We start from the raw sequence: 16,820 nt of genomic DNA on the forward strand, positions 1-16,820 counted from the left end.
GGTTTTCTAGTGTAAGTGGTGTCCTTGCTCTCCTCCAGATGTTTTTTTGTTGTACTGCTTTGGGAGTCTATCATAGATGATGAATCCATTGGAGGAAAGAATCCATTTGAAGAACAACTTACTACTTTTCTGTAATATTTTTTTCTGATGGATGGTACCTCCAACTGATTCTTCATCGCACTCCCTACCTTCCCCTCTTGGCTGATAGCTAATACATAATTGGTTCCACGGTCCCTCTTCTTACCAGAGCGGAACTGAGGTCACGGGGCGCAGTGCCTCAATATATGCTGACCCTGACGTCTGGTCTGGCACAGAGCTCGTAGAGGCTTCAGACGGAGCCGACATGGAGCTGTGCTGTGCCCCTAAGCAGCAGAAATGTTTCCGCAGAACAGCTGTGCTGTGGATAGGATATCCTCGATTAGGAATCCGTGGGAGGAACATCCATCAGAAAGAACATTACAGAGAGGTAAGTCATTTTGTTTATTATAAGTTTTTCAATTCTGAAATTCTAGTTTTGTTACCATACAATTTTCTGTTCCTGGGTTTGTTGTATTTTGAAACCTTTAAACTGAAGTTGCTCGTTAGTTCAAGAATCGTAAACCAGTAACTGTGCAATTCTTTCTCTTGAGTGGGGTGTTAAATTACCCTTATGTGTCGCTCAATTAAAACATCCGAGTGGTTGGAGCTATTCAGTGGTTATGAATTTTATAAATAAGGCCTATGTTTAAAACGAACTAAAATTACAAAATATTTATTCCCATCATTATATAGAACTCAATGCTTAACAGCATGTTTAATTCTGCAATATGGCACAAATATGTATCAGAATAGAAATAAATAATACTAGGAGTGTTACAGCATGGTTGATAAAGCTTAAACCCATTTTCACAAGTATGCTCTTTTCATTTCAAGGTTACATCGTGTTCAGTGGTCCACGAAGGGCTAACGGCATACAGGGACTACGCTTCATTATCCAATCTGAAAAGCCACCTCATTACTTGGAAAGCAGAGTTGAGGCTTTCCTAAAAACAATGGAGAAATCTATGGAAGAGATGTCTGATGAGGCTTTCCAAAAGCACATCCAAGCACTGGCCATTCGCCGTTTAGACAAACCCAAAAAGCTGTCTGCAGAGTGTGCTAAATACTGGGGAGAAATTATATCTCAGCAGTATAACTTTGATAGAGGTAAGCATGCTTGGATGCAATCTGCATTTGAAGTTTGAACTGTTTTCCAGCAACCCATGCAATTGAATACCCATTTGAAAGCTGTGTTGGTAATCTGCAGTGTCTGATTCTTAAGCAGATAATATGTAAAAATATGCTGCTTCCTGTTTACAACTTGATGCCCTGGCTGTAAAATAAGCTTGATTCAGTATTTTTCTATGGGCGTTGGGGCACAATAAGGAGATGCATAATGTTGTCTGGGTCTATCTGTGGTGAAACTCTATTCCCAAACACGAGTTTTGTTTATTTGGGGTGTATAATAGACTCTGGCCTAAACAAGGGAGTGGTTTTGGGGAGGATTAGATTTAAAGTGGAACAATTGGCCGCTCAAATGAAGAGAATTCTGGTGAAATATTGCTAAGGCTGGCTTTGAGCCTGTTTTGAAATTTTACTCCATGAATGTGCTCCCAGCCCTGAGGTATGGGACTGAAATGGCGCATGTTTTGGGGGAACTAGACTGGGACCAAATTGAGGGCATTATTTGGAGGAAGGGGATGACCCTGCCAAATTGTCAGCCAATTGCTGCACTCACCCTAGAACTGGTTTTGAATTCATTAGCATACGTGTTTAAGTGGAAAGTGCTGACTCAATACAAGCTTATATTGAATCCACCACTTAATAGTCTGAATAATGATCCGAGTGCCGCTCTTGAAAGGGGTAAGTGTGCCCCGTTGGTAGCCTTTGGGAGTGGGGCTGAGCTTATGCTTGTAGAATGTAATGTAAGCAGGGAATTTCTGATCTCAAACCCTGGTAAGGCAAAGTTGAAGTTGAGAGAGCTAGACTGGTTTAACACATCAGATAAAGTTGGCATGCACAAACTATATTGGCCCGTCCCGAACATCCCAAAGTCAATGGGATACATTCCCTTGTTCCTGAGAAGATTCCCCAATTCATATGGGTGAGAAGAATTTCTCAGATTACGCCTAAATTTGCTATTAACTGGTGAGATTAAGAAGGTGAGAAATATAAGGCTAAGAGAAGTGGTAGAGGTAACGGGAATTTTTGAATTGTGTGGGTCCCTCCATGCTCTGCAGACTCAGGAACACATTTTGGTCGAATGCAAAACACTCCAGGAGAAGTGATGGTATTTAATAAATAGATTTGTCTGGAATGCGGATTGTGTGAACAATGCTATGGTCATTGTGAGGTTGATTACTGGAGAGGAAACCCTCTTAACAATAGCAGCATTAAAGTTGCTTTTTTTGGCTGGCATAGTGAAATCCTTATTAATATTCCATTGGGGTAAACTGTTTGCTGATTTGCATTATGTACTTTGCACTGAAAGAAATTGGTATATAATTGTGTAATTGAATGGAGAATGATTTGTGATTTTTATATTTTTTACTTCATTGTATTAACCGACTTCTCTATTGTTATTTTCTGTGTGTTTTCATGCTTTTGTGTAAGGTTGAATAGTTTCAACCAATTTCACAATAAATAAATAGATAATGTTGTCTGTATACTCGTCTCCCAAGGTCAAATAGGCCACTTGTGATCCGACAAGAGTTCTCTGATGCTTGGGCTGTGTTGTCCTTTAGCCTTAAGTGTGTGCTGTCTCTAGTTCTGTAGGTGTGAACACCTTATATGATATTCTCTGCTTAGAAAAGCATTAATTGATCACACCACACCACTAAATGTGCCCACAGTAGTGAGTCTGTCTTGACCATGCTTTATACCAAGTCAAACTTCTGACTTGCCTGATGCACCGAACATGACGCTGGGGTCAGGATATATAGCAGCACTGCGCTGCGCCCTGGGATCTCAGTTGCTTTTTTTTCTGTGTATGCTAATCAGGAACACGCTTGTCGAGCTGAACAATTTGTTCTGCAATGCCATGCCTACTCTGTCAAAGGGCTCAGGATTCAAGCTGTGTGCGGATTGCGGCCGGCAAATGTTAGTCTCGGATCTGCACCAGATTTGTTTATACCGCTTGGGCGAGGATCATGACATCCAGGATGGAGGATTGTGCCAACGCACGCATCCAAAAGCCCTCTGGGAGGGGGTGGCAAAGATGTTCACTTTCGGCCACTGTTAGGACTGATTTTCTATACTCTGGCCTGGTGGACCGATGTATAGCAGGCCAACCTATATAGTGGCAGGGACAACTCTGGGAAGTTGTAGCCAAACCAGTTTAGGTAGCAGTGACAGGCGGTCTAGGATTAGTTCTTCAGAGAGGTGAGCTTGTAAAGGGTCCACAATGAGGTCACACAATGGGAGTCAAAAATTGCACCTAGACAAGATATATAAAAATACAGTTATTTAATTATGACCAAAACACACTATAAGAAAATTAATGCAAGCAGGTAGACTTATCAACCAATACCATCAAACTAAAATACATATTTACAGTAACCGGTTCAAATGCACAATACAAATCAAAATACTCCTGCAAAGGAATGAATAGGTAAGTATCATACACAAAAGGGTCCACAGAGATGATCCCTAGCTAAAATTGTCCAACCCTAAGTTGTCTGGGGCCTTGTGCCCTATTGTTCTGGATACAGTTTCACAGAATTTAGGATGCAAGAAAAAATATAGGTAGTGTCTCTGGGGTCCAGTGATGGATTCTTAGGGTTAGGGTTCAATGTAGATAAGTGCCCAAAATTACCCCCAACAGTCAAAAGTATTGCCAAGACAAGTAATGGCAAAGCCAATAGTATAAGAAATAGGATTATTATAAGCCCATTGACCTATAATGGGAGTATAGGGGTATGTTAAAAGCTCTGAAACTTACCCCCCCTTACTCCGAATCGTCCCAAGTCTTTGTAGAACAAAGGAAAGGTGTCCTGGCTTGCTTTTCCTGCCGTAATCCGCAGTCCTAGATTTCCAGGGGTTGCAGGTTCGAGAATGGCTCCGGTTGGGATCTTTTGTTGGTGCAAGGAGTCTCAGTGAAGAATGCAAAAACAATGTAGTACCCCTCTAGGGACTGGACTTGTGTCGGAAAAGCAGATTTCGGACGGTGCACGCCACACACAGCGATGCAACAGGACTCAGTAGCCGCGGTCAGACTTTCCAGTCTTTCTCGGGTCCCCTTGGTGCTAGGACACCGAAATTTCACAGAGGGTGTCGTTGCAGTGGCAGCTGAGGGTGTGCCAAGGTTCAGGCGGAAACTCTGAACAGTGATGAAGTTAACCAGGTAGAACAAAAACGAAGCTGGTCAGCCACAGGACGATTCCCGGGCACTTCTGATGGTGGTTTTTGTGCTGGGCACCGAGTCAACGTCGGGAATGGATGGTCCCTCCACTCCAAGGGTCGTAGCACCTTCGCAGGCCTACTAAAGATCACGAGGCAGAAAGGGCTCCACCAGAGCTGCAGCAGAAGTCGGTTGCCAGGTCTCCTGTCGGGTTTCGTTGCAGGTCTTCTTAGCTGAACAGGATACTTGGCTCCTTCAGGTTCTTCCAGGATCTCTGAAAAATGCATGCAACGGTCCTCTTCTTATCCTAAAAGCCAGGTAGGTGTCGAAAATTCCCACTAGCCAATAGCAGAACTAGCCCCCCCCACACACACCCCACAGTGGTCCAATCGGGACCACTGGCGGGAACACTCATGCATACCGCTCAGACACACAGAAACCATTATGTGTATTAGGGTCAGACGACCCAGCCCACATTCTGCCCGTCAAACACGCAAAGCCCTTCAGTAGCATGCAAAAAGATGCTGCTTTCCCAGGCACTGGAAGTCCTTATAAGGATCTTCCTGGACTCTGAGGCCAGGAAGAAGGCTAAACAACAAGATGCAAAACGAATAGGCGAAAATCCTCGTGGCACGGCCATGTTTGACCAGTAGCCACGGTTAGTAGCCAAACGTGGTAAAGTTAAAACGAAATTCCCCAAAAAGTGGGGGAAAATCACTGCTGCCACCAGCCCATCTTTTAAGCACATCTAGAGTAACCAAAAAATCCTTTGTGTTAGTCTAGGGCAAAATAAAAATGCACCCAATTGCACTGCAGTGTAAGCTGCTTTGTGCAATGATAAAAAGTTACCACATGTGATTAAAAAAGTAACCACAAGTTGCAACATAGTAACAAGACTAAGGGAAACACTGTTTCCCAGTACTGATAGCCTTAAGGACCTATCAGTTTCCCCATAACAGGTGAACAAAGGCCAGTACAGTGAAGCTTCACTGTACTGCAAAAAGTACAGGTCAGATTAAAAAATAAAAGCAATAAGTTTCAGGGTTCCATAAAGATGGAAGGAAAGGTGAAGTAGAGAGAATCTTTCCTAACAGCCACAAGGCGAGGACTGGGGCTCCAGAATCACGGTCGAGGTTGCACAGTGAGGATCGGCGCTCCGAACCACGGGCAGCTCCATGCATGGAAAAGGAGCATCGGAAGAGGACCCGCTCTCTGAGTGAGTCCTTGCACAGACATTAGTCTTCCTCTTCAAAAAAGATCAGGCCCCGCTCCAGGGGTTTGCCTGAGTGGACAAAGGCGGAACCAAGGCACAAAATAAGCAGTGTTGCATAGCAATTTGCTATGCAATTCTGTAGGTTTGCTAATGAAATGGTCACCAAAGCTAGCTATTTAAGTTGCCCTCTTCAATGAAAGCCCAGCTCACCCTGCATTCCTCTTGCCCTCTGTGCCCTCTTCACCCTCCTTTTCTCTGTTCATTTCAAGTGCTTATAGAGATAAAGTGCAGCAGTAATAATCTCTTCCACGCCAAGGGCATGTGTGGGAATGCGAGGCAAGAATTTCCTTTTTCAAATCCGGTGCCACTCCCCAGTCCTCTTTTCCGTGCCGACTGGAACAGACCGCTTTCACCAGAGCTCCTGGGTTTGGCATTGGCCTTGTAATTCCACACGCTCTTCCCTGGATGCTGTCTTTTTTTGTCTTTTCTTCTAATCTTTAACCAGGTACTCGGTTCTCTGGCGCCACACTCCTCCCCGGCGAAATGCCGATGTCCTTGTGCTTCATCGGGTGTCCAGCCTGCGAAAGGCTCTTCCCTACGCCTGAACCCCATGCTCTGTGCCTCCGCTGCCTTGGCCCCGACCACGGCTGGGAGCGCTCACACCTCGAACTCTGAAGAACAGGTTAGCAAGATGGTGGGAGCTCTTCGAGAAGTCGCCTCCAGAGGACTTAAAGAACTTCGTCAAGCACAGATCAAGGTCCAAGGCAGGGCATCACTTTTCCATCGCACACAGCAAGGGCGATTCCTTCCCTAAGAAAACGTACAAGCGGGAGGGACAGTTCAGGTCCTCAGACCAGCGCTCGTACCAAAGCTCATCCAGCTACCGGCCGCTAGATCCTTCTGGAGACAGCGCTGAGGGACCACAGGGTTCTATGCCCGAGCACTGGACAAATGTCTGAGGTGGTAGCACTACCCGCGATTCAGCCGAGGGCTCTACGCCTGCCAGGTCTGGTCCTGAGGTGCAGGGTAGGCCTCAAGCTCCACCACCAAGAGTCCAGGATGCGGCCTGTCCCAGCGAGACAGGCACCACAACGCAGGCCTGTGGCATCCAGCTCGACAAGATGGCCGCAGTGCCAGACAAGGTGGCCGCTCGTCAGACACCGACCCCTTTTGGGGAGCTGGTAGGAAATGGTGTCCATGTGGGACTGGTGTCAACCAGGTGCATAGCCTACAGCTTTTCCATTTTCATCGCAGGGCAGATGCCACCTGCAAAGAGCAAGGCAGCGTAAGCACAGGCCCCAGCAGCCAGCGGCTGCTCAGTCAATACCACCTGCCACCCCACCAGCCTGTGCGGACAGGTTTTTTGAGAAGCTCCTCACGTTGATGAGGTCCCCTCCGATGAGCTGCATCCTTCGGGATGTTATCAGGGACATGCTACCTCCATTCCCGGCGCCAGCACCCATAGTCATTCCTCTTATGCCTCTGGTGCCTCAAGCCCCTGCTGCCCACGCCGGGTCCTTCAATTTCGACTCCCCTGCCTCCCACAGCTCAGGCCGTTCCACAACAACCTCTGGCCCCCACACCTCAGCCGGTCGCTCCCAGCACTCCTCCACCGGCTCCAGACCAGTCGGACACCCTAGTGGACACGGATGAGGAGGACGACCCCTGACACACCATCGTCAGCCAAGGCCTTCTATGATCAACTTGCAGGTTTGGCGGAATACTTGAGGCGTCCACAACCCGAGGTTGAACAACCTGGGGTGGGGGTCCTGGCTGAAGTCCTCACTCTACGCCCCACGGCTAGAATGGGATTCCGATGCAGGAGGACGTTGTCACTCTGGCCAAGAAGGGATGGCTGAAACCCCACTCAGCGCAGCCCACCAACAGGTGCCTCGATGCAAAGTATAGGCAGTTGGATGGGGATACACTCTTGTTGTCGGCACACCCTCTACCACACTCCTCGGTGATTGCCGCGGCTGCCATATACTCGAAGCCTCGTCATCGGCCACTTAGTTCTTGGTTCTGCTAGGCAAGGAGGAGAAGATCATCTTGGAGACTCATGGGAAGGTGGTCTACTCCAACGCATCTCTGCACCTTCGTCAGTCTAATGCGGATGCCATGTTTGCAGCCATTAACCAGAGGCTTTGGCGGGAAATAGCCGACGTCCTTCCGGAACTTCCGGGGCACAGTCAGGCACGTTTAAAGATGGGGCTGGCAGAAGCGAAGATGGTGGATCAAGAGACCATGGCGTTCACAGTGGTGCATATTGACACCTCAGTCCGGGCCATCTGCATCGCCACGGACATGAGGACGAGGGCCTGGCTCCGGGCCACAAAGTTCAACCCGAACGTCCAGGACCGCATATTGGACCTTCTATTTGAGGGTAGCGACCTCCTCCATTCCACCAAGTGAGGAATTGGATAAGAAAAAGAACAGTTCCCAGACTGCAAAGTCTTTAACCATCCTCACAAAGTCGACGCCCAAGACCTACAGTCAAACGCACCAGCGTTCTGACAAGGGTCGGGCGCCTTCGGCGGTTCACGGGGCTTCCAAGAACGATGGTGCAGGCAGCCTGACCGATCGCCAAGCAAACACCGCTGCAAACGGCACATGGCGGAGAATAAGGGCTTCTTTCAGTCCCACTCCTCTTTTTCTGCCTCCGAGGGAAAGAACGCATGATACTCCCCTCAGGGTCCACATGTCTCCAGAGGGGCAGTCTTGACTTCCATGCGCATAGATGGTGCGTGAGGTTCGTGGACCCCTGGATCCTTACCGCCTACTGGTACCTCCCTCTCCTCCACTCCCACAGATTGGGACAGCAACCCCGTTGGCAGAAATTCGATGGCTCGTAGAGAGCCAGGCAGTGGAAGAGGTCCCAGCCTCTCAGCGGGGTATGGGCTTCTAGTCCAGGATTTTTGCCATACACAAGAAGAACCAGGCGGGCCTGAGAGTTGTGTTTGACCTTTCCACCCTGAACTTTTCCCTCCCGCTTCAAAAGTTCAAGATGGTTACTCCAGTGCTTATTGTGGAGCCACTGTGCAGGGGAGACTGGATGTGGTCCCTGTATCTGAAGGATGCTTATTTGGTGGGTGTGGCCTGGAGCTCATGCTGTGGTGCTGTGTTTGTGCTGAGCTCCTGCTCTCATCCTGCAAAGATCCTGTATACGGCAGCTAAATTATTTCTGGTTTCCCCCATTGATTGAAGGCAACTGCTTCAGAGCCATGGCTGCCAAAAACTGTATACTTTGGGGGGCGCATTCCCAGCTGAAAAGGCGTTTAAAACTGAGATACGTGCCAGCCCAGCGAGTGGATCAGAGGGAAGCTAAGTGGCGCCTTGCATACGCAGCTTTGCTGTGTTGGAGCTATGAGGTGGAGCTACGTGGCGACTGCAGAGCACCAGCGGTTACCAGAGGCTAAGTAACTAATTGTATCCTGGTGCGTAACCCCTGCTCACCCCCAGCGTGAGCCTGAGTACAAGAGGAACTGAATCCTCAGCGCCGATGGTACTTGCCTGGTGACTTCTTGGTCGGGACACCTAGGGTCTGGATCCCGCCCGTGGGCACAAGCAGAGAAGATAACCCCATCGGACGAGGTCGCGCTCTGAAAGCACACCCAGCTGAGCAGCAGACCCAAATTGCACAGAATCGCTGTGCAGTGAACAGCGATGCACAAGACATTACGGCGGCAGATGTGAGGGGACGCTCGTCACCGATGCGAGCCTTCCTGCGCACAGTGGCAAGGAGGAGGATCGGCCGAAACAAGTGAGTGGAAGCGGTTAATGCTTTGGGAAACACTCCCCAAGGCTGGGAGAACTGGACTAACAGCTGGGCACTTGGCGAAGGTGCGCCAGATAGTTGCCGTTTGCAGAGCGTAGGGGGCGCGTGGCCGCTCCCCAGGCACTGGCGGTGAGAGCTTTGAAAAAAGAAATTGAACGTGTGCTTGGGGCTTGCCCCCTTCGTGTGGCGCTGGGAGCTGTGCAGCCTGCTTTTTTTAAATGTATTTATTTTTTGACACTCATGGTGCGGACCGCAGGAGAAATGCATTCCGGGTCCAGACAAATAGCGTAGAAGCAGTGACCAACTTACAGTTTACAGTGACAGGACTCTTTCCCCTCACCTTCCCTGTGAGGCGCAGAGGTTCACTGTAAACAAACACAACTTGGCTCCTGTGCCCCTACTGCTGCACCTCATGTTCTGTGAAGATCGAATTATACAACGGCATACAACCAGTAAGTGAATGCACTGCCTTCGTTGTAGACACATTGCTTTAAACTGACCACCGTCCTTTTGGGTGCCCTCAAGCGGTCGACCCTGGTACCAGACAGGCCCTAGGCACTGGGAAAGGGGAGAAGAGGAGATCTACGCACAACTCATGATCCCCAAACGACTTCTGCTCTCAATGGAACCCATAGAATGCTTTGATGTATGACTGTGGAGGGATAAATGTTGGAGGCGATTGGTGGCCCTCACATTGATTACACGGACACGGCTGAAAGGTGCAATTTAGAAACCCTGTTGAGCCCGATTGCCTTGATAAGTACCTTGAACTGTGTCCTTTGGCACACCTCTACTTTCGATCTAAACGCGTGTACATAGCAGTACCGCACTCCTAGCAACACTAACCAGACAGTAGTAGGACTGGGTGTCGACTCCTCAAAGAACAGCGGAGCCTGGGGAACTGTTTGCAAGGACAGCTCAGTTCACAATAAGTCTGCGCAGCTCTGAGGAGGATTGGCCGGCAGTGCAGCCTCATTTCTGAATGAGACTCAGTGGTTGCATCACTGAAATACACATGCCTACATCAAAAAACAAGCAAGAAGGTAGCATTATGGTCTCTTTTGCTGGTCTCAGGAAAATGCACACATCAACCACACCATACAGTAGCACAGGTGCAGCAAATATGGAAACCTGCTCGGATCCGCATGAGGACAAAGTACTTGCAGCCATTGCAACACTTAGAACCTCCCTAGAGCACAAAATAGATGAGGTCAAGATAGATGTCCAATTATTATGCCAAGATATGCAGTCCCTGGCAGAGCGAGTCACGAACACTGAGGAGCTTCTAAAAGACTCTACTGCTACCACTACAGACTTACCCACCCGCCTGAAGACACTAGAAACCAAGAATCGCTTCTTAGAACAAAGGGCTGAAGATGCTGAGGGCCAATCCCGCAGAATCAATGTCGGAGTCCTCAGCATACCTGAAGACACGGAGGGCAGAGACCCTATGACCTATATCGAGTATCTGTTCCTACAGGAGGTTGGCCCAGGAAAGTTGTTGCATGGATTCGCAGTTGAAAGGGCTCACCGATCCTTACAAAAAAAGCCCCCACCTGGGTCACATCCTCGCCCTACCATAACCAAGATACTAAACTTTCGAGGTAGAGAGGTGCTCCTACAGTTTTCTAGAGATGGTGGAGTGATACGAGGTGGCTCAAACGTAGCCATCTATCCGGATTATACAACAACGGAACTGATTTATCTCTGTCAAAGACAGGCTATGGAAGAAAGGGATTAGATATATGCTCACATATCCAACAAGGCTTAAAGTGATACACAAAGGGAGATCCAGGTTCTTCGAGAGCCCGGAAGCAGTAACAATGTGGTTGGAGCACAATAACCTGGACACATATGAGGATTCTGCTCAACAGGAGACGAGAGTTGAGACCAAACAGAAGACTTAGGAGTTCAGCAGCAGAGTCCTTATGGTCAGGACATGGCAAATTGGGTACAGACAAGGACCCTACATGACGAGTAACAGGACAGAACCTGATTTGACACAAGCGCAGTGGAATAGTGCACATCATTGGGGCGAGCCGCCTGGAGAGCAAGAACTGACGCCCACCCTGACTTAGACAACACCAACAACGTTTCACAAACTTGTCCAGGGGTACTGTCTGCAACCGCATTACAGCTCATGACAATGTTAAGACCAAGTCATTAATGACATGGCTAGTACGCCGGAGACCCAGCCCAATGGGCTTTGATGGAAACCACCCCGATCTATATGGACAGTCGGCAGGTTGCACCTGTCGAACTCCTTAGCGGGTGCCTGCTTGTAAATACAGGCACCGCTTGGCCCGAACACACCATATCTGTTGAGCATAGTTGGAGCCCCACGTTCCGGGCAAGTTGTTTACGTTTAGTTTGATTTACCCAACCAATGTGATACTTAAAACCTGCTGTTCTCTACACTGCATGACTTTCATGTGTATGTGGAAATTGTTACTCTTTCACACAGGTATGTTACAGCTCACTGTTTTACATTTATATGTGCCCTTGGATACAGAACACCAAGGCTTAGAGGTGACGGAAACACGCAAGAACCCCACATTCCGAGGTTGGTTCTTGAAGTTTAGTTTGTCCTACCCAACCAAACTGAAATTGAATGTCCTTCCTTCTTTTATACTACATGAATAGCGGGGTGGACAGAGAAAGCTGCTGTGTAGAACGGGTATCACGCTGCTTGCGATCCCACATCCTAGCACGCCCTGACACACACAGCACTAACGCCTCCTATCCATCAACACACACAGGGAATGAGGATGCAGGTTAAAATGATTACATGGATTGTCAGGTGCCTGGGCACATATATACACAGGAACAGGGTCGAATGATACCTTCATCGCAAGAAGTTCTCGATAGCTCTTCTACAAGAGACTCACATGACAGGCGAGGAACAAGAAACCGTGGCAAAATACTGGGGAGGTGTGGTATATGGGGCCCCATATTCCAAATATGCAAGAGGCGTTCTCACATGGGTTGCTGACTCACTACTCTTTGTTTATCAGTTGTGATATGGACAAAGAGGGCAGATAAGTAATTTTACAAGGGCATGTAGGCAACGTGTAGGTAGTTTTAGTCAATGCATACTTCCCAAACCATGCTATACCAGCATACATACTCACAACCTGCATAATTCCACACACAGATGCCTTCTTCATATGGGGTGGGGATTTTAATTGCGTGAAGGATAATGCAAAGGATAGGTCCATCCCACCTAGGTGCCAGGCCTCCACGGCAACGACAGCCTTCAACACTCTGACGGAACTAGTCCTAGTAGACGTATGGTGGGAGATTGACCCAGACTTGCAAGAATATTCCGATTACTCCTCCCCACACGGCCTTGACATGAGGCTAGATTACATCTTTGTGAGCACAGAACATCTACAAAACTTTATTGGTGCTGAATACATGGCTTGCGTAATATCTGACCACTCCCCCCTCATTGCGACATGGATGTTTGAGGCACCACAGGCTCCTGTCCCGATGTGGAGCATGCCCACTGATGCATTATCAGACCTGGCCTTTAGGGAACAACTCAGAAACACACTGACACTTTTTCTTGAGGAAAACATTGGCAGCGTGAAAACATGGAGAACGGTCTGGGAAAAACCCTTAAGGTGGTCACTAGAGGAAAGGTAATTGCTGGGGCAGGGGGAGTTCGGAAACAACTAAAGGTAGAGCTTGAAGCTCTTGAACTTAAAGTGAGAAAGCTGGAAACGACACAACCTGCGGGGGTGTCGCTGAGCGAACCCTTCGAGAGGTCCGACTAGATCATCAAACCAATTGGGAGCGTTTATCCAAATTTGACTATACAGCCAGCACAGCGCGCGCACACACACTGAATGAGACAAATCGGGGAAGCTCCTTGACTATGCCACAGGGAACATCCCAAAACACCTATCGCTCTATTAAAAGATGATTGCAGAGAACCATGGAGAGCGCAATAAGCAATAAACGACATATTTGCCACTTACTACGCCAAGTTATATAGTCACAACACCCGGGTCTCTACAGGCGACATAGAAGAAGCCTTCACAGAAATCCAGCTCCCTACACTCACTGCCGCTCTAAGTGACCTCTTAGATCAACCTTTCACCCTACAAGAATTGGAAAGCGCAATCGCAGCAACCCCCTTGGGAAAAACGCTGGGTTGCGATGGATTACCTGTGGAGTTCTACAAAACGTGTCAAAGCATAGTAGCCCCGGCACTTCTGAAGAGCTTTGAGGAAACATTTGAGACCGGGAAACTTCCGGACTCGATGAGAGAAACGTGGATAGTTCCCATCCTTAAATCTGGGTACCCCGCAGACGTGTGTGATTCATATAGACCATTGGCATGCTAAATTGCGACAAACTCCTGAGCACAGTGCTGGCATTCAGACTCCAGAAATGCATATCGACACTAATACACCCAGATCAAACTGGTTACGTTCCTGCACGCAATACTACCTTGACCTTACGCAGATTACAACATGTTATTGAGCAGATGAACATGCGCCCAGAACATTATGCAGTGGCATCACTGGATGCAGTTAAAGCTTTTGATTCTGTTTATTGGTAATGGATGAGGTTGCTTTGAAGGGTTTTGGGTTAGGGGCACATTTCAGAAGATGGGTTAAGATATACTATACACTTCTCCCACTGCCAGAGTCGGAACCGGGCGTTATATATCCAAACTATGGGACATACAGAGAGGGACTCGCCAAGGGTGCCCCCTCTCTCCGATGCTTTATATATTTGCGCTTCAACCTGTTGCTGTATACCTCAGACAGGAATACCTGGAGCTTGGGATACGTATAGGAGATACTAGACACCTACTTTCAATGTACGCTGATGATGTGCTGCTTTATTTGACCCAGCCACCTCATAATCTTCCCCTAATATTGGAAATATTGGCCAAATTTGCTAGGTTCTTGGGAATTACATTTAACAAAGAGAAATCATGTCTTTTCCCCCTGACAAGACTAAATTACATCACACTGACCCAAAAATTGGATTGGGGATTGAAGTGGGAACAAGAATCATTCAGGTATCTGGTACCTGGTTTGGCGCGAAAAGCAAACAACAAGAAAGACCTCTCCAACACGAAATGGCGAAATACCACATTAGGACCCATGATAAAAATGATATAGGGTAGCGGGTTTTATGTTCACGTCTGTCACCACAGCCAGAACACTAATATGGGAATCCGTGTAAAAATGGTAGTTACCACTGCCACCAGCCATGTCGAGTCGGGAAGGGGGACACAAAGTGCCCTTTGAGTTACAGAAGGACAGGGGAAAGATATTCCCCTCCAGTACTCCATGGTAAAATGGCTTGTACTGGATCTGTATTTTAAAAGGACTATTAAAGCCAATGGTGACTTTACATGTTTCTGGGGGACAGTAGTCATCCCCAGAAATGGAGTTCACAAGGGAAGTCTAAAATACATCCCTGTGACACTGCACTAAAGGTGCTGTGTGACACACAAGTAAAAAGAAGATGCCTAGGGAGTTGGTGACACTCCATAGCCCATGAGCACAAGAAAATACAACACACACAAAAATACACTGTAAGAGTGGGAAAAAGGCTCACACTCTAACCAGGTGGAAAAAATAAACCCCAGAAATCCAGCAAAGCTGCTGAGGGACTCACTAGGTAAGGTAAATTAGCCATAAATGAGAATTCTCCCTAACAGTCTGAAAACTCTCTATATACTCCAGTCTCATACACATCTCCCCATGTTGAAATGCCAATGTCCTCCCAGCACCTCACCATCTTCAACTCCTGCGGGTCCCATTGTGTGTTAATCAGTAAGGAGCTATGCACGGAATATGGTTGTGTAAGTTTTAGAATTTTCATGGTCCGGTTCCAGATTTGTCTGCCTAATGTCAGCAGCAGTTGGTGTAATGCCTGCCTATTTAAAGGATGTCAAAGGGCAACTCGTAGGCGTAAGGGTCAGATCAGTGCCCCAAGTAAGGTATGTTCCATGTTAGGTTAGTCTGTTAACCATTTGGCTGTGAAGCTAAGCTGTGCCGTCAAATAGTATTCTAATCTTGGTAATTGTACATCGCCTTGTTCTTAGGGGAGAGTCAATATTGCTGTGGATAATCTGCGTCTCTTGGGACCCCACAAAAAGGTTCTGAAAGTGGCATCCAACAACTGGAAGAAGGACGCTTTTATATAATAGGTAACGTTTGTGAATCTGTATAACAATCGCGGAAGTATGATCATCTTTGTAATGGCCACTCTGCCCATAAGTGAGAGTGGTAGTCGAGACCAAAATATCATTGATTTCTTGACTCCTTCCACTGCTCTTAGTGTATTTAGTGTGTGTGCTCGTTTCCGAGGTTTGGTTTCCTTGTTCGCCGTCCTTTGGCGGGCTTCTGCAAAGAAGCCCTCCTTCGGCGTCTGGGTGTCCAGGTGGGCTGAAGGTGTGGGAGGGGTTTAGTAACCCCCTGCACAGGGGTATCCTTGGAGACCCAAGTCGCACTTTGTGTCGATTGGCTGAGGTGGTTGTCCGGCTGGACAACCCCCCCTGCTGTGTGATAGACAGCCAGGCTCTGTGAATGGGGGATTTTGGCATAAAAGGCAGGACTCTTGGGCTGGAAGTCAGAGTCGCCACTGGAACTACAAGAACCGAAGAGAAGTGGAGAAGAAGACGGCTGCTGCAACTCCTGGATCCCGGTGAAGTCCTGCTGCAGTCCTGAGCTATCTACCCTTCAACGACAGAGAAGATCCAGTCCGGAGTCTTCTTCCCTTGAGCCTGGTGGGATCAACCAGCTCACCTTCTTCAGACAGAGAATCCTCTTCTGGGTCGAAATCGCTGCACTGAGCTATAGTGGTCCGATTAGCCATCAGAAGAGCCCTCGCCTGTTTTTATTCATCGTTCCTTTGCTGCTGCTGGCCTCATCCCTGGGTAGTGCAGATCGCTCCAGACGTCCTCCTTCTTGTGCCCACGACAGAAGCTTCAGGAACCGTGAGTCAGCAGGAACTACCAGTAACAACTGTCGTAGCACCAGCTTTCTTCAGCCGAATAAGGTATTGTGTCCATTTGGTCGTTCTCTCCGTCCGACCTTGAGGAATTGGGGTGAACACTTTTCCTTTCTGAAGGCTTGTCCTTTTTCCTTCCGTCTTATAACTTTTGCTTCCCTTTGACAATATCCAGTACTCCTGGCAAAGTTAATCTTGAACTATTCTAACAGTGTGATCCTCGACAACAGAGCCCCTGCTCCATTTGACACTGGCGCAGGCCTATTGACTTTTATCTGCCTCTCAGAAAATGTCCTCTGATTCTATTGCCTTGACAAAAGTATTGCCTATGATTTTTATCCACTATTCCCGTGTTTTAATTCTCTGTGCTAAGTGTGTTTGAATTCGAGTGAATTTCTTCCTGCGGGTATGCTTTATTTTCGTAAGACCAAACTGTCCTTACTGTCAAAAAGGGATGGCGTATTAACCCACAGTAACGTCTTTGTTTCGAAACA

General features: G+C 47.8%; 1 protein-coding gene across 3 annotated transcripts in view; it reads left to right on the forward strand.

Moving 5' to 3' along the window:
• IDE (insulin degrading enzyme) overlaps nucleotides 1-16,820 on the forward strand; it is a 2,084,778-nt gene that overhangs the window by 1,732,136 nt on the left and 335,822 nt on the right. For all 3 annotated transcript variants that reach the window (XM_069611370.1, XM_069611369.1, XM_069611371.1), the window contains one exon: nucleotides 913-1,185. In XM_069611370.1, coding sequence (XP_069467471.1) covers nucleotides 913-1,185 — 273 coding nt within the window. The remainder of the gene's footprint in view (nucleotides 1-912; nucleotides 1,186-16,820) is intronic.

Source organism: Ambystoma mexicanum, chromosome 8 (genome assembly GCF_040938575.1).
Source record: "Ambystoma mexicanum isolate Mex_15411 chromosome 8, UKY_AmexF1_1, whole genome shotgun sequence".
NCBI classification, from domain to species: Eukaryota; Metazoa; Chordata; class Amphibia; order Caudata; family Ambystomatidae; genus Ambystoma; species Ambystoma mexicanum.